At 36.9% G+C, this 23,610-nt stretch overlaps 4 protein-coding genes and 1 long non-coding RNA gene across 9 annotated transcripts in view; 2 read left to right on the forward strand and 3 right to left on the reverse strand.

Moving 5' to 3' along the window:
• Positions 1–850: 850 nt before the first annotated feature.
• On the reverse strand, positions 851–2,984 carry LOC123318465 (heat shock protein 68-like). Its single transcript, XM_044905089.1, has one exon. The coding sequence runs from the start codon at positions 2,881–2,883 to the stop codon at positions 973–975; it is 1,911 nt and encodes a 636-aa protein (XP_044761024.1). The 5' UTR covers positions 2,884–2,984; the 3' UTR covers positions 851–972.
• A 988-nt stretch (positions 2,985–3,972) lies between these two features.
• Positions 3,973–9,997, forward strand: LOC123319065. Of its 2 annotated transcripts, XR_006538445.1 has the most exons (4): positions 3,973–4,066; positions 8,814–8,950; positions 9,109–9,178; positions 9,267–9,997. It is a non-coding gene; the product is annotated as an uncharacterized LOC123319065 (long non-coding RNA). The 2 variants fall into 2 exon arrangements; XR_006538444.1 differs by lacking the exon at positions 3,973–4,066 and having other exon boundaries at positions 8,608–8,950.
• LOC123319064 (cysteine--tRNA ligase, cytoplasmic) lies at positions 5,052–8,400 on the reverse strand. Its single transcript, XM_044905912.1, has 12 exons — positions 8,111–8,400; positions 7,870–8,056; positions 7,734–7,813; positions 7,458–7,674; positions 7,136–7,346; positions 6,842–7,080; positions 6,545–6,778; positions 6,353–6,491; positions 6,083–6,285; positions 5,669–5,831; positions 5,398–5,609; positions 5,052–5,341 (listed from the first exon to the last, which is right to left on the reverse strand). The coding sequence occupies exons 1-12, from the start codon at positions 8,287–8,289 to the stop codon at positions 5,210–5,212; spliced, it is 2,196 nt and encodes a 731-aa protein (XP_044761847.1). The 5' UTR covers positions 8,290–8,400; the 3' UTR covers positions 5,052–5,209.
• Positions 9,998–10,808: 811 nt separating the features above from the next.
• LOC123318623 (protein-lysine methyltransferase METTL21D-like) overlaps positions 10,809–23,610 on the reverse strand; it is a 45,428-nt gene continuing 32,626 nt past the window's right edge. For all 3 annotated transcript variants that reach the window (XM_044905294.1, XR_006538384.1, XR_006538383.1), the window contains one exon: positions 10,809–10,942. The gene's annotated coding sequence lies outside the window, so the exon portion shown is untranslated. The remainder of the gene's footprint in view (positions 10,943–23,610) is intronic.
• LOC123318622 (cyclic AMP response element-binding protein A) overlaps positions 11,424–23,610 on the forward strand; it is a 37,874-nt gene continuing 25,687 nt past the window's right edge. The window contains exon 1 of one of the 2 annotated variants that reach the window (XM_044905288.1): positions 11,424–11,932. In XM_044905288.1, coding sequence (XP_044761223.1) covers positions 11,846–11,932 — 87 coding nt within the window. In that variant the 5' untranslated portion in view covers positions 11,424–11,845. The remainder of the gene's footprint in view (positions 11,933–23,610) is intronic. The other variant, XM_044905289.1, reaches the window with a different exon arrangement.

Here is a 23,610-nt window from a genome sequence, read left to right on the forward strand (position 1 = left end):
GATTGCGGGCCAGTAAAACCAGCAATAAATTTTAGAACAGGCCCTTAGGGCCTGTTCTAGAATTATTATAGTATTTTCAAAGAGAGTTTTGAGATAATTTCGTAGTTCTTTATGGTTTTGTTTTACATTTATGGTTTCGTCACAGAACACCTTAACAATGTTCTGTGGTGGTATCGAAGTTTTACATCAGTTCTATGCTTTGTATCTTGTCAGAGTAACACAGAGAGTTATTCTATGGAGTAACAACACGATGACTTTAAGTTGTTACTCTTTCATCTATGCAAAGTTAGTTGTAGTTCTGTGACGAAACCATTATGCACAAAACACAGAAAAAGTTCGAAATCATGTCATACAACCTACCTTGAAAACTCAATATGAATTTACTGAACTCTGCATTAATATCCGAGATCTCGAAGGAAAATCCTATTTATTCGAGATAAAATAGGTATGCCTCTAAAGTTTATTTTCTTTTCCCAACGAAATTATGATTCGCGATATAAACATTCTTTTTCTGTGATTTTCAGTTTGACGTTTGCTTGATTCATCATTTTGAAACTGAAAAGTTGCTACATTTAAAATGTGAAATATCGCAGATTCTAAGCTTTTAAAACGAATTAGAAGATGCTGTTACAACTTGAGTAAGTATCCAGCAATTTTTTTTCATGTTACGAAATTTATTGTACTCTGCTAGGAAAAACGTTGAATTCTTCACGACTTGAACCAGAGACAAGTCTCTGACTTGAACGACTATTTCTAGAATCTGATTCAACGTTTTTTCGTGCAATGAATACACTGTTTTATATTGGTTGATGGCGTTGCATCTCATATATCGAAGGTTAAACACAAGTCATAGTATTATAAGCTTTTATTCAAATAAATTATCACATTTTTCTATGAAAATAAAACAACTTAGAAACTATTCAACGCTAAATAAATCAGTCTTCTTAAAGATATAGAAATGTTAACAATGTTTTAATCAACTTCTTCGATGGTAGGACCTTTGTTTCCCCCGGTTTGTTGTCCAGGCATTCCAGCGTTCCCACCAGCAGCTCCTCCAGCATAGAGTTTTGACATGATGGGACTGCAGATGGACGTTAATTGTTTCTGTTTATCTTCGTATTCCTCCTTTTCTGCTAGAGTATTCGAGTCCAACCATTGGAGGCTATTCTGGCATTCTCTTTCGACGGTAGCTTTATCTTCGCTACTCAGTTTGTCTCCGCAGTCGGCTACGGCTTGTTTCAGTTGGAAGATATAGCCCTCTAGTTGGTTCCTGGCGGAAACTCTCTGCCTTTGCTTTTCGTCTTCTTCCTTGTATTTCTCCGCATCCGCGACCATCTTATCTATGTCTTTCTGGGATAGACGACCTTTGTCGTTTTTGATCGTGATGTTTCTGGAATTTCCAGAGCTGGTATCTTTGGCGGAAACGTTCAGGATTCCGTTTGCGTCCAGATCGAAGGTGACCTCAATCTTTGGGACCCCACGAGGCGCAGGAGGTAACCCGGTTAGGTCGAACGTTCCCAGCAAGTTGTTGTCTTTGGTCATGGCTCTTTCGCCCTCGAACACCTGGATGGTGACGGCCGGTTGGTTGTCGGCGTAAGTCGTGAAGGACTGGGTTTGTTTGCAGGGGATCCTGGCGTTTCTCTCGATGATCTTGGTCATTACACCTCCAGCCGTCTCGATTCCGAGGGATAGTGGGGCCACGTCAACTAAGAGCACGTCTTGAATTTTGGAATCCGTTGCTCCTCCCAGTACCGCTGCTTGAACTGCCGCTCCGTAAGCGACTGCTTCGTCTGGGTTGATGGATAGGTTCAAGGGTTTGCCGCTGAAGAAGTTCTGGAGTAGCTGTTGGATTTTGGGGATTCTGGTGGAACCTCCGACTAGAACTACGTCTTGTATGGTTCCCTTGTCCATTTTGGCGTCGGCCAAAGCTTTCTCGACTGGTTGAAGGGTGCTTCTGAACAGATCTGAGCATAGCTCTTCGAATCTTGCCCTGGAGATTTTCGTGTAGAAATCGACTCCATCGTATAAAGCGTCGATTTCAATGGTGGCTTCTGTGCTGGATGATAAGGTACGTTTGGCCCTTTCTGCTGCGGTTCTCAGACGTCGGAGGCTTCTTGGGTTGCTTCTCAGGTCTTTCTTGTATTTCCTCTGGAATTCTTCCGACAGGTGATTCACTAACCTGTTGTCGAAGTCTTCACCACCTAGATGTGTATCACCGGCCGTGGCTCTAACCTCGAACAAGGATCCTTCGTCTATGGTCAGGATGGAGACGTCGAAGGTTCCACCACCCAGGTCGAAGATTAGAACGTTCCTCTCCCCTTTGAGGTTTTTGTCCAGACCGTAAGCCAAAGCGGCTGCTGTCGGTTCGTTTATGATCCTCATCACGTTCAACCCAGCTATAGCACCGGCGTCTTTCGTCGCTTGTCTTTGGGAGTCGTTGAAATAAGCCGGTACAGTGATTACAGCGTCTTTCACACTTTCTCCAAGGTACGCCTCTGCCGTTTCCTTCATTTTCGTCAAGACCATAGAGCTGATCTCTTCGGGGGCGAATATTTTCTTCTCCCCCTTGTACTCCACCTGGATTTTGGGCTTGCCGTTGTCGTTGACCACCTTGAAGGGCCAATGTTTGATGTCTTGCTGGATTTTCGGATCGTCGAACTTCCTCCCTATCAGTCTTTTGGCGTCGAAGACCGTGTTGCTGGGGTTCATGGCCACCTGGTTCTTGGCCGCGTCTCCGAGGAGTCTTTCTGTGTCTGTGAAGGCGACGTAACTTGGTGTCGTTCTGTTTCCTTGGTCGTTGGCGATTATTTCCACTTTGCCGTGCTGCCAGACGCCAACGCAGGAGTACGTTGTTCCCAGGTCGATTCCAATCGATTTCACCATTTTGTTTTGGTTTTAAACACTTATTTTGATCACAAGTAAGCACTTTATAGTTGCGACACTTGGTGTGTTCACTTCTACGTCGTATTGTATTCTTTGAATCTGCCGCGCTGCGCTCTGCTTATATACTTGCCGATGTATCGATCTCGAACGTTCCCGAAGTTGCTCGACTGTTCTAGAACTTGATGATTTAAATAGGTGGCGGAGGACAGGGGCGTATTCACGATATTCATCTAGGAATGAATGAGTTAAGACTTGAGTGTCCATATTTGGCGTTATCAGCCATTGAAGTCTCATAGAGTTTCATTGAACTCTATGGGAATTCAATGTTATTAGAGTGTTCTGTGGTTATTAGCATTATTCGAAATGTCACACGCCATCAGGACTAACCATAGAGTTTGCAGTAACTTCATGTTTTGCACAGAGACCCTTTCTCTATGGTTATACACGTGCGTAACATCTGACTGGGAATTATTTGTGTTCTGTGCTGGGAATTCATAATTGAAAATAACCAATGAAGTACCGTTTTCGCATCTTTCAAGGTGTTTTTACGATTCTAATAGATTTTATAGCATTTTTTTTCGAGGGGACAGGACATAAAGATTGCGTGATGGTGATGTAGATGGTTCTACGAGAAGGGGATCTTTGGAAGGGTTTTCGTTCTTTTTTTTTAATCGGTTATACTCAATTTGGAATTTTAAAATATTCACTTTGATAGTAAATCTTATTCGGAGATTTCACAATTATTTATTCATCGACATAAACTACAATTACTACAAATATGGGGACGTTTTTCCTGTTTGGTCATATTCTTTTTATTGATAGATTTTTGGATTTTCTGAATTGAGCAACCTTTTTGAATATATATGATTTGAATATGTAAGAAATTGGTTCAAAGGTCTATAGGTGTTGCGTTTTTTAGGAACAAAAACTAAAAATTCCAAGATTTGAGAAAAACGTTATAGATTTCCAATAATGGATGTTGTTTGTCTTACTATGTAGTGTTAAAGTGACAATTCATGGCCTCACTCTAAAATATCCCTTGTTTATATCATTATATAAACGATTAATCGTGTCTTATTCAACATATAGATGATGATTCAAGACATCGTTCGGAAATCAAGTTAACAATTGTACTGAAGCCGGTTCTGGGTATGGGACGTTCCAGAACTTCCCGGTAAATATGGTGAGTATTCGAGAATTTAATTTACCAGCACCTGTTTTGATCCTCTCGATATCATTTAATTTTTTTCAAGGAAAATGTGTTGTATCAAATTACAGTGCATTCTTCTAATGAGTTTTCGTTCATTAAAAGATTTAATCAACTCAGTCAACAGTGGAGGGTAGATGGATACGACTATTTCTCCATAAACCTATTTTCAAAATGTCGAAATGATTTTTGCAATTAAAAAAAATCTGTTTCACTAAATCTACCCTAATAAAACCACTAAAACAAAGGGAGTTCGATTTCGAAATAGTTATACTCTCGGTGAATCGCTTAATTTGAAAAAAAAACTCTCGAAAACGCTCATCATAAGAGCCATATTTTTCATTACTCCGGGAAAAAATTTTTGAATGAAACTACAGCATAAAAAAAGGGGGAGAAAAAGAGACAGAAACTGATAGAAAAAATTGCATCACTTTCAAGCGATGAAATGATAGATATTATTAAATAAGACGCGAATTTATCCAGTGAAATACCCAACAAAATAACGAAAGTACGGAATGTTTTTGATATTCAAGATGTACATTGAGAGCATATTCGTCTATTCTGAGAATGATTCATATGCGGGTGGCAGCTATTTTTAAAATTAACCTCGAAAATTTGTCATAATTTTCTCGAATTGGTGTATCTTATGACTGAAATATTCAACAAAATAACGAAAGTATGAAACGTTCTTGATTTCGAAGATTTAGATCGAAAAGATATCTATGTATTTTGGGAATGATTCATGCGAGTGACAAATATTTTTTTAAATAATCTCGGAAAACTAGAAAAATTTCATCATTTTCTCAAGCGAATATATTCAACAAAATAACGAGAATATGGACGTTTCTTCATCTTCAAAATGATGTATATTGTAATTTAAAGTGTTGGTAAAATCGACAGATTGTCAAATAAGTCTAGTATTTGGTAGGGTTTGAAGTAAAACATAAGACAGGTACTCTTGAGTAAAATGCTTTTATTATTTTTAATAATAAATTGAAACAATTGCGATTAGACATAAGAGACCATCAAGGTTTATGAAATGCATTATCAAACATCAGTCGAGTTGTAATAAAATATTTTTTTTTTTTTAATTTGTAAGGAACTGTTAGGAATTTGAGCCTAGCTGGAAGAATTTGTATTTGAAGATAAATATTCGTTATAGCGTTTTTCCTGTTGCTGGAGTAATTTTTGAAGTTTTTTCAACTGACCCTTGCTTATTTCCTTCCCTTCCATATCATGAGTAGGCAAACCCTTGAAAAAAATAAATATTTTTATACATTTACTTAAGCTATAGATAACAAAAATACCTTATCATCGAATTTCGAATATTTATCTGTTTCCCTTTTGAAGAATTCCATTGGGGGTATTTTCATCAGGGCTTCTTTCTCGGCCTGGGCGGCCAACAGGGCGGCTTGACGTTCCTCCTTCTTCCTCTGTTTCTCCAGTTCTGCCTGTTTCTTAGCTTCTTTCTCCCTCATGAGAATATCTCTGTTCACCAATTTAACAGCCGTTACTTCACCTGAAAATTTCGAGAATCACCTCTAAAAATTCATTCTATCATACGAATGTACCACCCACCTTCTTTATCTTCCAATCGTACTCCCACGTTGGGCAGAATTTCGTCCCTCAGTTCGTCGCAGAGTTTCAAAATCTCGTTCTCCTTGACGGTCCTCGCTTGGGTCCTGACCTTTTCTCTGAACTCGGACAGGATCGTCAGGTAGGGCATGACGATTGACTCGTACTAGACAAATTGAAAAATTTTGAATTGGAAAATTATTGAAGATTTAGGCCCGTTTGCACCAATCCCCCTTAAAAGGAGTACTTAACTAAGCCTCGTTTAATGTTAATGGACGCTCATTTGGTGCAAACGGGTCTTAATTGCATTAGAATCGGTGAAAAAGTCAACTGTCAATGATGACAGAACTATTTTGACAGATAAAAGAGGAGGAGCCAATCTTTTAGGGGAATTTATGAAGTGTTATTCGTTCTTACGTCAGACGTTGCATTATTAGATATCGGAAATCCCACTTTTGGAGGCTCGTTTATCACGCCAAAAACTGAGAGAATTCTGGTAACGTAAAGGGCGATATCCTCCAGTAATTCGCAGTTGGGCGGTTTCTTATCTCTCAGGTACACGTTACCACCCAATACCAACTCCCTCAAGATATCCAGGGACGATCTAGTGTCGATATTATCTGAAATATGTCGACGGTTTATTTTTTAATTCACAAATTACTATCTTCATTTTCATTTTCAACTGACCACAAAGGGCTGCGTGAACCTCCTCTTTCGATTTCAGCAAAAGTTCCATCAGCCTCATTTCGTGATCGTCCCACTTTGTTACGAAACTTCCTGATTGGCTAGCGTTCCTAATTTCGTTCTTGACATTGAGGAAGAATTCCTACAAACGAAATAAATGAATAAATAAGTTTTCGTTGCTTTGATCGAACTTGCATTGAATAATTTTTCTATTTGGAGGGCAGATTCCATCGTGTTTTGACTGTAGTCCAGGGTGTCCCTCCAGGAGTGTAGCAAGAAGGCGAAACGTAACTGTCTCGCCGTGTATTTGGAGAGGGCGTCTTGAATACTGACGAAATTCTTCAGAGATTTCGACATTTTGCATCCGGCTATGGTTAAATGTCCGGAATGTAGGAAATATTTCACCCATTCGGATTCACCAAAGTGAGCCTGAAAAAAAGGAAATCTTTGCTCAAATTCAATAAATATCTTTATCTGAGCATCTTTGTGTACCTCGCTCTGGGCTATTTCGTTGTCATGATGGGGAAACTTCAGGTCGATGCCACCGGTGTGGATATCTAGAGTCGATCCGAAGATCGCAGATGCCATCGCCGAACACTCGATATGCCAGCCGGGTCTTCCTTTACCCCACGGAGAATCCCAGGAGGGTTCTCCGGCTTTACTTTTTTTCCACAAAGCGAAATCGTTGGGCGAACGTTTTTCGTTTTGAACGTCACTCGATGTTAGATCTCCTGAAATGAAAATTTCACATTTAAAAGAGGAAAAATTTGGTTGTATTGATCCTACCTTCCCCCTCTTGTAAGCTGTTGGTATCTCCGTAAGCCTCGGGTACCAACTTTGCATAATGGTGTTTTTCTTGTTTGTCAAAGTTGGCAACATCGAAATATACCGACCCATTCGCGGCGTATGCCATTCCATTGTCGATAATCTTCACGATGTACGAAATTATTTCCGGGATATATTCGCTCACTCTGGTGAGCACATTAGGTCTCAAAACCTGAAATTGTTACAGAAAGAATAAGGGAATAACAAGGTTTCATCACTGAAAATTTCAAAAAAACACGATAACAAACAAAATTATGAGAAAAACCTACTAGACATTACTCACATTTAAGGCATCCATATCGTTATGGAATTCTTGTTCCCAATGTCTAGGTAGACTGTTGAAAATTGCATTATCCCTTATCGTATGACCTAATTTGGAATCTAACCATTCAGATAAAGGGTCTTTCGAAGCGGCAATAAATTCCTTTTTAGCTTTCTCAAGTTCAGCATTGTCGCCGCTCTTAATAGATAATTCTAAGTTCTGGACAGCAGATGTCAACCTGTCGTAAACAGAAATAGAGGGAATAAAGTTTATAGATAAAAGAGGCATATTTATTACCTAGTTAATAACTTCTCATACATCTGTTTCTTGTCTATATCATTGGTAGATTCTACTTTACTATTGAGGTTCAATAAAATCTACGGAAAGCCAATAAGATGAATATTTCTATCAACGTCTTTACTGCGATACTTACGTTCTTCGAATCTGAAAGCACAACTTCTAAATCGTGATTCTCAGACACATATTTATCGAATAAATAATTCTGCCTAGCTCTTTTGATGATTTTATCATCGATGTCTGTAATATTCATCACAAAGAAGACGTCGTACTTGAAGTAATCGGTTAACACTCTTCGTAAGATGTCGAAAGTTATGTATGATCTGAAATAGACAGCGTAGAGATTCCAGACATTTGAATCGTTCTCTGTCGACTACCTTGCGTGGCCCATATGAGATGCATCGTACACGGTAGGTCCGCAGCTATACCATGTAACTTTTTTACCGTTCAGGGGGATGAATGCCTCTTTTTGGCGAGTTAAACTGTTGTACAATTTCAGTACGGGGGTGTTAGTTTCCTGAGGGGGACTCCAAGGTGGCTGAAAACGTTTCGACATTTTGAAAATTTAATATTTTCCAATATATCCAATAGTAAAAATAATTTTTGCCTACGAGGAACTCGTAGAGTGTAAAGTGAGGTTATTTCAGATATTTGACAACTGAAGACCATAGAACTAACCATCAGTTAATGAGTCGATTGAACTACTTCAATCAACATCATCTTCTATGCTGATCTATGCACAGATCAAAGACAAGGGGATTCACTCCAGAGCAGAGACAGAGTTGTCTCTGCTCCAGAGATATCTCTGAATCACTCCTACTCCTTGGACAGTTGCGTTTCATTTTGTGTTCTATTCTATGGTTTCAGTTATTTCTGCCAAAAATTTAGAGGTTAAGATTAAGTTGAATTTTTAAGAATTCAAAAAATTAAATGTAGAATTTGTGTGATATCAGTTCTTACAATATTCACTAAAATTTGTATTTCTGCGCGGGCAAGTGTGACAATCTGTTGAATGATGGGAATTTTTCAAATTGAGGAATCTATTCAAAAATGGAACTCCTTAGATTGTTTTAATTACAGAAGGCTGGAAAGAAAGAAAATGAAGATGACGATCAGAAGAAAGGAAGGAAGTACTTGATAGATAGGCAATAGAGTTGAGGAACTTACATGTGAGAGGGTTCATGACGACAATAAAGATGAAGAAAAAGTCTACAGCGGTGAGTTGCAAGATCATGTTGAATTCTTATTGTATTATTTTCACATCTTATATAAATGCTGATTCATGTTGATTTCATCCAGGGACGTTGAGTTTTTGATACATAAAACTGATTTATTATTGAATTCTGAATGAGGAACAATTTCATTTTTTTTTCAGTTAATCCTTGAAACTTCTTGATCCAGCATCGATGGAGGATCAGCTATAATGGAGGGGAATAGTGTCATTGGTGAGTAAATATGTTCACAAAAACTTTTTAATATAAAATGGATTACTACAAAATGTTGACTCAATATGAAATCTATATCTTGTTCTAGGATACAAGGATACACATCTCCGTCTACAACTGGATTTGCTCAGAGATTCCCAAGATAAGAAGAATTTATTATTTATTGTCCACCTCTGGCTTACGGGTAAGAGTAATGTTTCTGGCGTTGAATGAATTCCATTAGCAGACTTGCAGGAGACTAGCATTGCCTCTTTGGATCCTTCGTTATAATAATTGGTAAAATCGTAAGACATCCACCATTTCAATGTATTTATGCTTTCGAAGAGACTTCTAGATTTCGATTTTTGATAGCAACTGGGTGAAGTGAATTACACTTCTCCCATGATTGTCCAATATTGCCACGATTTTACCACTTATTATCACAAATGGACATTAATAGTTGTTAAGTTATTGAAAAATTCCATTTTGGTAGTCAGATTTACACAAGTACTGGTTATTTCCAATTTCAAATTTTTTTTCTTTTTTGTCAGTCAAGAAGGAACATTATTCTCAATATAAATTTTTACAATTTGGAAAGTTTAGATGCAAAATGTTCAATCTAGAATCATTTTATTGAAATAGATGAAAGAAAAATTTTGTAATTCTAGCATTTGATGATCTGCACGTTCCATTGAAACATTTCGGTTATCAATCGCTGTTTGCTGTTTCATTTGCGAATGATTAGGATTCCAATTATATAAAAACTGCAATAACTGAAACGGCCATTCGCATTTCGATGTAGTGATTTTCTTTTAAATGCAATAAAAGTAATGTTTTCCATGTTGGTGTTTCATTTTTCCTAAAACGTCAGAAAGCAACACAAATTTTGAGCAAGTCCTTCAAAAGAGGGTCAAGGTCAACCAGAAAAATTGAAGGATTGCCTTGAAGGTGAACCTAGAACTCAAAAATCCGAATATTCTGGTTTCGAATTTTTCGTTTTGACCTTGAAAAGTAGGTCAAGGTCACCAAGAAAAATCGAAGGATGACCTTGAAAAGTAGGTCAAGGCCAAACCCGAAAATCCGACTTTTTCGGACTTAAACTGCGAATTTCGGGGTTTGACCTTGACCTACTTTTCAAGGTCATCCATCAATTTTTGAGTTTGACCTTGAAAAGTAGGTCAAGGTCATGAAGAAAAATCGAAGGATGACCTTGAAAAGTAGGTCAAGGCCAAACCCGGAAATCCGACTTTTTCGGACATAAACTGCGAATTTCGGGATTTGGCCTTGACCTACTTTTCAAGGTCATCCTTCGATTTTTCTTGATGACCTTGACCTACTTTTCAAGGTCAAACTCAAAAATTGATGGATGACCTTGAAAAGTAGGTCAAGGTCAAACACCGAAATTCGCAGTTCAAGTCCGAAAAAGTCGGATTTTTCGGGTTTGGCCTTGACCTACTTTTCAAGGTCATCCTTCGATTTTTCTTGATGACCTTGACCTACTTTTCAAGGTCAAACTCGGGATTTTTCCGTTTGACCTTGATCTACTTTCAGAGGTCGGTATCAATTTTCTGTTTTGAATTGACCCACTTCTGAAGGTAACGATCACTAGGAAATTGAATTTTGCGATTATGTTAGAAAGAAACGACGGGAATACTGAATTTATTGATTTATTTCGAAAATTATATGAAATACATCGCAATTTTTAAACGAAAACAGATGGATATTGGCTCCAGGCTGTCCCATGCTGCATGCTTGATGTACCAATTGCTTTTTGAATTCTTCTTTCTGTAAAAAAAAAGAAAATGATTAGTCGACATCATGCTGCAATTCAATTCAGATTTAAATGTCTCATGTTTTCCTCCCCCAATGAATAAGTGCGACATTGTGAATGAATTGTCGATGAAATGAAGCGAAATATCGATGAAACTCTTAAAAAATAATAATATAAGTATCATCTGAAGTTACAGAAGCTTCGTAAAGCTGGGTCCAGACATGCAACACGTAACTCTGTTCAACGCTTAACAAAATTGATGCCTGATGATGTACGACACGTTGTTCTGTTGTATATCTGCACCAAGCTTTACACCATAATCAAAATACAAGACGAAAAAACAATCATATATCCTCACAACCGAACCCGTTCGAACGACAATCGACATCGACACTTCAAATCCGATCGACGCGTCGAAATACGCCATCCCTGGACCGGGCGCACCAGCGGGAAATTCAAACCGCCCGTCGTGGCCGCCCGCCATTCGTCGACCGACCGACTCCCAGTGCGCCTGACCCGTCTCCGAACACGCTATCCAAACAACTTTTCACTGTCTGAAACCGGCACTCTATCGAGCAGCAACAGGTCACCCAACCCCAATCGTTCGCATTGTACACACCGGCAGCGTGCGAGGAACCCAACGACGCCGCGTCCCATCCCCGGAAAATAAAAATCACTCGTGCACGCCTTTCTGACCGTTCACACACCGGACCATCCGTCTAGCCAAGAATTTTCCGCATAAATCGGCCAGTTTCGATAGGGGCCTATTCCAGATTGTTGCAAATCCGGACAGCAGCTCTCCTTGCGCTTTTTAATATGTTCGAGAGGTGCGGGTTTGAGTGAAATCCGTGTGCGTTTTTCCGTTTTCCGCCGATTCTGCCACCGTCCAGCTACCCAACATAGGAGATCCTTTCGTTATGGAGACCTTCGCCATAGATAAGCCGTTCTGCGATATCGTTTCCAGCGACGAACTCAGAGAATTATGGGAAACCGACCTAGACCCGGTAAGTTACCATATTTCGCATTTATTTATACAAGGTGGCTAGATTTTGATGCATGAAGTAAACAGTGGAGATGCGAAAATTTCACGAACGTTTGTCATCTCCGAGAAAATTCGAAAGAAATCAGGAAATAACAGACATGAAGAGTTCTATTGAATTTATGACTAGAACGGTCACCCATCCATGTCATGAGCTCACTCGACGCTTCTTTTTCTACAATTGACAAGCTTTTCCCATTATTTCCAAAAATACCACGCAAATTTCCAGAGCCAACTGTGAACTTTTTCAATAGACAAACTATCCGAACTCGAGAACAAAGATAAAGAAAATCAGCATACTAATTACTGTCGAGACTCATCATCCATCATTTGATGTTGTCAAAATCAAAATTTTTAAAATAATGTCCTGATACGCCAATAATTGATACAATAACGAAGGAAATAGGAAAAGTTGAAAAAAAAATTCTCAGAACGATGAAAATAAATGATTTTCTGGAATCTTTTAATTTAATAAATCGAAACATGGTACTCGGAATCAATTAATTAAAAATTCGCCATATTGAGTAAACATTTCATCACTTTTAGGGGTGTATTGCCTGTTCTTTCGATTTTTCTGTTCTCATAAGAATTGAATCACTGTATTTTTTCATTGATCGATTTGTATCCTCCTATATTCGTTCTTGTTATAACACATGTATGTATAAATTACAACAATCCGAACTACGCATCGTGCTCGACCGCAGCTATCAATTGGTAGATATTAATTCAATTAATTTGCCGCGATAAGAATGCAACCAATTATTATTTGTCCCAATTGGGAGATTCATCCAATCTTACATAACGTGTGGAATTGTTTTTATACCGATTCGTGAATTCTGGAATATGATAACACAATTTTCGAGACATGTAATCGAAAAAACCTTACGTTATTTTTAGAATTATTCAAATTAATGAAAGAAATTTGGAAATGATGGAATCTCTGTATACAGTTTTCCTATTCGTTTTTCGAAATACACGTGGTCTCTAGAGTGTAGGTCTAGATTGATGAATCAAAATCGAGTCTTACTTCCCCACCTAACTCGCGTTTGAATTCAATCGTCTGAAGATGTTCAACGCACGAAACTTTCGGAGAGGAACTCGGACGGTCGTCGACCCATAACCGGGCACTATGCGAGTTGGGAAAGCTCCACGTTCAATTAATTCTAACGCGAAGATTTCATTTTTTAATTGAATTACCGGGGGAATTCTACGTCGGTTATGTAAAGTACAGAGTCGAGCGACTTATCTTCGTATCTGGGGTGCATATTATATTGCACTTGGACGATAGAATTAATTGCCTAGAAATGCCCAATGTTGCCTTAGCTAGGATAAAACTGGCGATAAGGTTATTCGGTCGTGGGTTCAGGGAAAAAGGAATTGATAATAAAAAGAGCGCCCGATAAAGATAATACGGTTATAATATGAATACTACTTTGGAAAAAATTGGGAAGTGAATAATGGGCCATATACATAGGGTGGGCCATTGAAAATGCAACAGGATCTGAAGGTAGGCAGAACCGAACAAACCCAAAAAGATAGACTCAGTTAAAAATTCGTCAAGGTCAGAGGGTTACGCCAGGGTTAATGAAATCGTGAGATTTATGACTATAAGAGTTGCTTTTTCAGAATATGTGACACAATTATTTCTACGATAATTTTTCTGGAAGAAAAACTACTCAAACGTTGACCATCGAAAAATTCCCAAAAAGATGGGGTCAGTTAAAACTCCCTCAAGACCGAACGGTTGTGCCGAAATGGACGAAATTCTCAGATTTTCAACTAAAAGAGTTGCTCTTTAAGAATATGTAACACATTTAGTCCTACGATAATTTTCCTGGAAGAAAAACTACTCGAAAGTTGTCCAGTCAACGTCAGTTGGACAAAAGTGAGGTTAGCACCGATCACAAACAGGGGTGTGTAGCACCGATTCGACCCATAGAGCCTCGATATCTATGAAATTCGTCCCATCATAATTTTTTCCGAGTCAAATTTGCCCAAAATGGAAACCCTGGCCTACTAGCGAGAAAAATATTCCTGTAACGAGTGGGTAAGGAACAATTCTAACCTTGGCAGTCCCCACCACTGATTCAGTAAAGGCACTAGGATGGCAGCGATCATGGAACAACAGGGAGCCTACAAGATCGTCTATTTGATAGTCAAAATCGACCAACGATCTTCTATGGCGAAACTGTAAATCTACAAGAGTGCAAACCTCGAGTTCATCGGCTGAGAACCGGCGTAAAACAACGCCAACGCCAGTCGGTGAAAGGTGTTCTTATTGGTCCTTCGTGTACCGGCATTTATCGCAATAGAAATGATGTGAAAGTCTCGAGATAGCCGCAGACAATAGTCGTTGGCATTTGCCCCGGCATACTACCGTTAAATATGCCAGACCGAGAGAATCTGCTACAATTCGAAATGTGGCAGTGAAGACCTAAAGTCCCCGAATTGCTCGTTTAATACACAAAATTCAAGAATTAACAACAGCCTCGAGAAACTCGACCAACACTCCGTAAAATAGAAAAGCGAAGGCTGAGATTTGTTATAACGTTTGGTAAACTGATGAAGGAATGCTAAAATTCAACGATTTTCTTAAGTTTTTTTGTATTTTGCTCAACGTGGGAAGTTTTGAAAATGAGAAACCTTCATGTTAAATTCATTTTTGACACTCAACACGATAATATTTCAATGTACTCTACAGAGACCCGAGTATATTTGCATATTTCACTTATCGGTTATTAATTTCCACTAATATTTATTTTCACTCTCGAATGATTACTTTCTCCCGTCCTTATCGTAGAAAGACCAGATAGATTTATAACTTGTTTTCGAAAAATGTCGAAAATTACCGAAATCCGGCAACCTTGAACTTGACTTTTATGGCGATATTTTGCCGAATTCGTTTTTCGCTCGCAGAACCTTTGAATTGAGATAATTATTTGCATACGCCTCCAGAAATCCAATTGACACGTCTTAATCATTTGGCCAAATTCAGTCTGTGTGTAAATGAAGATTAAATCGGTTTTTTAAACGTTCGAATACAGATCCCAAAAGATCACATCATCTTTTAAGAGAATAACAAGATTGTAGAAAAAAATTGTTAGGTACTTTTCCAACAAGATTCAACATGTCTACGCCACTGAAACAAGAGAAATTTTGTCTAATTTTTCTCTTAACGTAAATTAACTGCTACAAGGTTTCCAATAACTATTGATGAGATAAACAAAGCAAGAAAAAGCCTGCTGGGATAAAATGGCAAAATATTGATGGCCAAAACTGTGCGAGGGATATCCTGTAATCCTGTCCATTATTTTATTAATACTTTTAGCAACCTACTTGAAAAATAGTATGGGCCTTTCATATCATTTATTTTTGTTGAGAAAACCCTGCTTTGATACAGCTTTTTTTGCTAGGAAGACAGAAAAGGGGTGCACTTTTTTTGACAAGAAATCACCCTTCAAATTTTTTCGCAACTATTTACTCCCACCCTGTATATCTCTCTCGTGTTGTTTTCTAGGAAATACCCGCATATCCCGAGGAAATTATATCGGTACCATTAATAATAATTATTAACGTGATTGATTTAAACGCAGCCCCAATTATAATACTTGTCATATTAGAAATCTCTCACACATTCGATAGGTAAAATTTACAACATTTCAGTTTACTAATTCGATTTTAAAATCAATTTCGAAATAGTAATTGTATCACTCATTCAGAATAAACACCGAATATTACTTATTTATACATAAATCTATATTCTTCGAGTAGAACAAATTTGACCATCGATTTACCGAAGATACCCAACTATCTCGATGCTTTCTACTACCCATTGTTGACGGATGAACCAATTTTTTCATATCGAGATCGATGCGAGATACCGTAATGAAAATATTAAATAACAATTGCAAGAAGATCAACATCTTCGAGAAATTACGAGTTTCTATCGAAAATGCTCCCCATTGTTCTCTTAGGAAACGAAACGAATGAATGGTATTCTTTTGATGTGGGTGAGAAGCGGACGCATTTTATATTTCCGCTTCTGTCTCGCTCCTGTTAATTTCTTCCATTGGTTGAGTTTTTCTTTAAATTAGCCATCAGAAATTATCGCAATGGTCCAATCAAATCAGGAGAGCAATAAGAAAAGTTTAGCAATATTTATTAGCTGCTGAGTGAAATATCCTTAAAAAATGGTTTTCATGTTTTCATCAATATGTGGTGAGATATCTAATTTTCATTATGAGCTATGCCACCCCTGGAAACTTCACACTGAAGTTTTTCCAATCATTATTCAAAATGTTCGAAGGTGAGGATTTTTTCGACAAAAAGTCATCAAAATAAGTCAACGAAGTATTCATAACAATTAATGAGTTACCGAAATGTCGTTGGCGATAAAAATTTCATATTCTTCTCTATATTTACATTTCACTGTCGATAATAATAAGAATTCAGCTTGCAACCACTCATATAAGCTCTGATAAGTTGAGAAACACTAAAATGACAGCCTTCAGAATAACAATCTGAATCTATGACACTACATACATCTGTGGATCTTTCAAACAAAGTTGCATTCAGCCAAAGTACCCAACTATCCCAACTTCTTTGAGTATCTCTTTTCAGTATATAGAAATTTTAAATTGTTTATGGAACTGACTATATAAATCCTATTATCTGATCAATTCAAGACCTTATTTTTCTCTATTTCTCTCTCTGGATCATCGCCGAAGACCACACAAGATAGAGAATGAGGAAGACTTTATCATCCAAGTTAAAGAAGAGCTTGTAGTAACGCAAAACCATCAGAGCCGCAGCTAAATTTACATTCATTGCACGGAAACTATTTTTACAATGTTATTACTTTCGAGCGGCGTACGAGAGAGTTCATGGACATCACGGACTGCACACTTCCGATTCAAATTAACTTCACTTTCATCAGAAGGTTTTTCTACGAATGTGACATAATAATAATAGTGGAAAAAACGAAATTGCACATTACGTTCATGTGGAATTGGTCATCGAAACGACCTCAAAATTCCAGATAGATCAGAAATTCTCCAAACGTTCCTTTTGAGGCATGTAGATGCCAAAAAATAAATAACGAAAACACATTTATATAACCTACGAAGAAGGCATGTTTTCATTACCGCTTAAAAAACATCAATCACCTCTAAAATGTATATCATTGACATGAAAATACATAAAAAAGTTAAAATTCTTATTGAATGAGTTCGACCATTTCATCCCCATGAAATATTGTTGAAAAAACATCAACCACAAGGTCCATTTCTGGCACAAACATTTCGGGAAGATACTTTCAGATCTACAGAAAAGGAAAGCTCAAAGAAGCTTCAAAATTTAACAGTCTTTCGGTTAATAGTGATATCAATCGAATTCTTCTCTTCCACATTACTTTTCAATCTGTCATTTAGAAATGATGACAGTTTAGGTTAGGTTAGGTTAGGTCCATTTCTGGTACAAAAATTACATAATGTTATTTTGGGGAAGATTCTTTCAGTTCTACTGAAAAGGGAAGCTCCAAGAAGCTTCAAAATTTAAGGGTCTTCTGGCTTATAGTGATATCAATCGAATTCTTCTCTTGCACGTTACTTTTCAATCTGTCATTTAGAAATGATGACAGTTTAGGTTAGGTTAGGTCCATTTTTGGTACAAAAATTACATGATGCCTACTTAGACTCAAAGAAGCTTCAAAATTTAAGGGTCTTCTGGTGATATCTCTCCTTCCACATTACTTTCCAATCTGTCGTCTAGAAATAATGACAGTTTAGGTTAGGTGCTCGACGAAACTCTCCGAGAATGTCAGAAAACCCAACTGGAAAGGACCACAGGAGTAGACGAGGACCAAGTAGCCTCTTTCACAACTTATCGAGCTCCCAAAAACGTTTAATGGATCGAATCGTTTCTCCGCATATTTTTGCGATGATGCGTGAGTCCCTAATTGCTCTGCGGCCTCTCTGAGTCCCCAGGAAGCCGTCTAAAGTACTACAGACATCGATGACATTTCCGCCCTTCCCATTTCCAAAGTTTTTACGGCTGATTTCACGGTCTTATCTAGGATTCCTGGATTCCCGATAGAAGGAACATAAGAAACGCAAGGTCTTATAATAATCGAATTGTTTCCGATAGTTGTTCAGCGTTACAATCATCCCGTGAAATATTGCATCGTGCATAACTCGAATAACAACCTTTCTGTTCCTATAGGCCTGTAATTAAATTTACATTTGTGAACATCCATTCGATCAGGATGTTTCGAAACAACTTTCAAATGATGACTAATGAACTAGTACCCAGTACTATCGTCGGCGTATGTACGGTTTTATTCACGGTCTTTCTGGAATTCAGATTCGCCGTCTGATCACTCGTGATTTCTCCTTTATCCGGAAAAGAGGCGGTTGGGCTAGGAAGTGTGCTATTCGCGATTCATTCATTTCTTTTAAACAATTTACAATAGCCCTACTGACCTCTCAACAAGTTCACATCTAGGCAGTATTGCGAAACAAGAAAAAAACGATAAGAAATTCTCAGAAGAAGAACATAAAAAAACCTTCAGATAAAAGACAGTATACAAACAAACTAACAACACACAGAATTTCACATTCCTAATAACTTTAAGGATTAAGAAGAAAAACACCTTCAGAGAGAGGAAATCTGTGACCACGTATCATCGAGATGTCACATGTCACATTGACAATGACAGATGGACTTCTGTGAACCAATGAAAACGGTCGATAATCTCACGAAACCGACAGTTACCTCAGAGCGTGCTGTTTTGAAGAAATTTAAATTCTGAATTTGAAAAAAAAAACCAAGAAGAATTGTGATTACGCGTTTTTTCTTCCATTTTCGATGAAGAGCCTTTCACCAATGAAGAAAAATCACCTCTCAACCCTCGACTTTCTCTCTCTCCAAACATAAAACTGCATTCGATAAAAACAGGAGATAATAATGCGGGTACGACTAGATGAACGACCTTTGAATCGTCATAAAGTCGAAAACATGAGGGTTCAGCTCATCTTTGTTCGTTTCCACGCATGGATGCAAATATATGGGTTTATTATTGTGTGAAAAATCGGAAATCGATCGGTAATTTGAATTTCAATGGGGCGATCGACTGTCATACGATCCGTTTTTTTTGCGAGAGATCGCAATTCGCAAACTATACGTTTGTTACCGGAGGAAGTACTTATTTTAATGCTAGTTGTTCCATTGTCGACCTTGAGGGTGGATCTCAATGCGATGAAATTTTCCAAACGAATAACACTATGGAATATTTCGGTTGATCGTTGACTAGTAGGCCAGGAGATCCACTTCTTGTCAAACTGACGTTAACCTGTAACTGTCAAAAACGTCAGTCGGGTGTTTATTCTGTGGTCGTTTGGGAAAAGTCAAAAATCTTAATTTTCTCTATGTGCAATCCCACAATTCGCTATGACAGTTAGTTTTTCGTCCGTAATGAGGAAGATGCTTGTGTTTTGAAATGCGTAACACCTCTGTAATCTCACCCCTTTCTCGTCAGTCTTGAATAATCGTTATGAAATAAAAATACGACTAAGCGTGAGCAAGAATCTGCCATTGACATTTTAAGGTTGATCGCTCAGAATCGATTCACTAGGAATAACTGTTGCACGGTTTGGGCTTATTGCATTTCTCCAATACTTCTTTTTTATCGACGATAACTATACGGAATTGCTCATTGTTTCTATTTAAACTACCGAATCGGTCCCAAAATGAAAAAATAATAACATCAGCACTGAAAGAAATCACGATCCTGGCAAAGTAAAAGCTTACCTACGAATTTTTCATTAAATTATGAAGGGACTAATTGCTCCAAGATAAAAGAATATAAGATTAAAAAAAAATAAATTGGAATGAACTATTAGATATCTTCTGGAACTCTTAAATATTTTTGAAGATCCAATAATTGAAAAAAAAGGGAAGCTAACTAATGAAATAAAAGAGAAATTTAATTGAAACGAAAAAGGAACTATTCAAAATAACTATCAAGATTAACTATCAAGAGATACAGACACTGGAGATGCCATGCTGAAATACCCACACAAAAAAAAAATTAAAGAAAAACGCAAACATTGAAAGCCCGAAATTTTTGACAGCATAAGTGAGAGGTTTTAGATCAGCTGACTTTGACAGAACCGTTGAGGGGCACACAATCTTTGGTTAGGTTCATATTATTGTGATTTAGAGTGGTTCTCAAAGATCCTCATCAATTTTAGAAAATTTCCTTCAGTGAATATTATTTCAGCGGTGATATGATGGTATCTCTTGATACTCTTTAGTACAGATATCGATGATCAGAGAAAAAGACAGGATTTTGACAATCATAATGTCAGATATTTAGGTTAAGTCAATTTGAAGGGAGTGAAGTTGGCACCAATCACAGATCGCAGTGGGTTACATAGATATTACTTGAAGAACGGACAGTTATGTTTTTGACAAAGTTAGGCCTTCCAGTTTGAAAACTGGGGAATAATGAATAAGGGAAAATTTTCTCTTTCACCGTCCTTTACTCTCGTATCAGCACATCCTACAATCGCAATTCCCCAACGTCTTCTCTCTCAGACGAGTGACGTCTCCCACAGATTGAGTCACACTGCAGCAAATTGAACAAGTGCAATCCTCCGTATTTTTTCGCAAAACTAACAGTACCTAGGTGTAAACGACCTTCCGGACATTTGAGCTCCTTTTACTCCGCGACAATATATCTGAGCCAACGTTCACGCGCCCGTTGCTCGGGTTGCATGAATGGGTACGCGCTCGATGCGCTCGGTCACGTGACAACTTCTACATCCTTATTCGGCGTGCCCTGTATAGCGTAATTTTTTTTTTTCGGTGAACGTTTTCAATCCGCCACGAATGAGACGTCAATGAAAGTGACCGATAATCCTTTCTTATTCTTCTAATACGTATTCGAAATGACCTTACGTGGACAAATCAATGATATTGTCTTTATTTTCCCTCTGAAGTATGAGAAATTCGTATTTGTCATGTCAAACAAGATTTTTAAAGGTTAGAATTCGAACGCATTGCTTTTGACGCCTGTTGTGACGTCAGTAGCACATCGTTCTGCCATTGGCTGAAATCCAGAAGCCCGACAATATTGCTCATGCAACTACTCTCAACATTGCCCTAGAGATTTTTGAGCAAATTGACTTTGTTTACGGGAGTATAATATTCTGAGATGAATTTTCTTTTCTGAAATTTTTTTTTGACAGCACACATAACCCAACTATTTTCAAAGCGTAAAGAGTAAAAACAAGACTGAATTGGTTACGGAATGCATATTTACATGTAGTTAAGAAGATAATTGTATTATAATTAGCGCCATTCGAAATAGAACCTGTCAAGATATTCAATAAACGTTCATGGGAAAATACGCGTGAGTGAAAAAACGAAAGGGAATACATTGGAGCGGCCGAGTAGATTTATTGACAGGCGGAACACAAATATCTAAGCTTATAGAGGTATTCCAAAATTATTTCTTCAATTATCAAGATTAAATGATTGGTTTTGGAAAAAATGCAATAAAATGAATGAATTTATATATAAATTTGAATAAAATTAATTTCAAAATCATGATTTTATTTCTGAGGAAGTATGTATTGTTATTAGTCAATGAAAATTGTAATTTTTTTTTTTTAATTTTCGATTATTTTTTACCGAGATTTTTATTCATGGGCACATTACTTCAAATTATTATTTCAATTTGAAGGAAGTATCGTTATTACTGAATGAAATTATAAATTAACCTAAAATAATTTTAAAACTATATCTTGATATTCGACAAAAATTTGAAAGAGGTTTTTAGTTATGGGTATTTTTATTTTATTTCAATTTTAATTTTTCACCCGAAGGAAATTCACCTTTTGTTAGAGCTATTCTCAATATTGAATAATAATATTATATAATATATAAAAATAAAAAAATCAAAGACAAAATCAAACTCAAATTCTAAATATTTTTTTTTAAATATTGAATTTTTATGTTATTAATACATGTATTTTAAACTGATGAAATTGCGTCACGTTCCTGAAATTAATTTTAAATTATGATTTTGAAGATTAAGATTTCATTTCTGGGGCAGTATTGTTGTTATTCAATGAAAATTGTAACTTATTTTCTAACATCTTATAATGTTTATTTATAAAAGTTTATCTTAATTTTCAACTGAGAATTCTTTACCGAGGCTTTTAATCATGGGCTAAATTATTTAAAATCATTATTTCATTTTTGAGGAAGTATGGTTATTATTTAATGAAATTATGAATTAACCTGTAATATTTTGTAGTTTATAATTTTTATAATAGTATGTCTTAATATTTGACAAAAATTTAAAAGGGGTTTTTACTTGTGGGCATTTTTATTTTATTTCAATTTCAATTTTTCACCCGAAAAAAATTCACATTTTGTTAGAGCTACTCAGTGTTAAATACCAAAAAAAAAATTCCAATTCTATTTTTTTTTAAATATTGTATTTTATTTTCAAATTTTTATTTTCTATATTTTTATTTGGATTTTAAAGTTGTCCATGTTTATCAGAATATGAAGGTCTTGGTTTAGAATACAGGGTTGTTATAATATAACTGATGCTAAGGGAAGTAGTGGGAGCATAAAAAACATGTCTGGGGTGCGATAAACGCAGCCCCCTTCGAGATTCAACGTTTCCATTCACGATGCACACATCATCAGGTTATTCGTTGAAACGACAAATAAGCAAACAAGGAATCACAATTTCGATCGTGCGATTCATATCGTCACCTCGTGACATTATTATTGTCTGGGATTTCAGAGCTAGCGTTTTAAGCCGTAAATAAGATAGAGATATATATCCTGTATTACCAGTCGACAGTTTGCAGAAAAGTTCGACGTTCGAATTTCCCAGAAAGCGACTTGCGTTTTTCTACACGATCTTCGATCGAATGTAGGTGAGCGTCTATATCCTTGATTGCAATGTTAATGGATTGGTCGTTGTCGGCTCGGCTCACATGACCGCATAGATCTCGAGGTGATGCGGCGTAAAAACCAAACGGCGCGGAAGAAAGACGTCGTTGCATCTTCGATTCGAGAGTACGATTAATTTAACAATTCCCCCGTCGCGGTTCACGACGAAGCGAGATCGTGTAAATGTGATGTTTTAAGGTCAGAAGCTAAGGGGACAGTTGTAAAATCCGCCAATAATTGATAATTTTCAAATTGATCAATAAAAAAAATAAATAAATAAAAAAAATAAAGTTTTCGAAAATTTAACAAATCAAAATAAAGAAGATGCAGATAGAGCTAAAATAAGTTAAAAATTCTCATAATTACCAAAAAAATAAATAAACCCCGAAAATTAACTTTGCGGTTAATTAATTGGGAAAATGACTAAAAAAAATTAATTCAATAGAAAAATAAAAAAATTAAAAAAATATTATTAATAGAAAATATTGAAGTAAAATTCAAAATTGTATAATATGATATACTTTTCAATATTAAAAATAAACCAATGGAAAAAACATCCAGGATAATCACTCGAGAACAACTACAAAGCATAGAAAAATTTTTGTATAATTTTCTTTTCGTACTGGATTCAAAGGGTTCATGATTACTTCAATTATGACAAATCTCGAA

The sequence above is a fragment of the Coccinella septempunctata genome, chromosome 8, assembly GCF_907165205.1.
Source record: "Coccinella septempunctata chromosome 8, icCocSept1.1, whole genome shotgun sequence".
NCBI lineage: Eukaryota > Metazoa > Arthropoda > Insecta > Coleoptera > Coccinellidae > Coccinella > Coccinella septempunctata.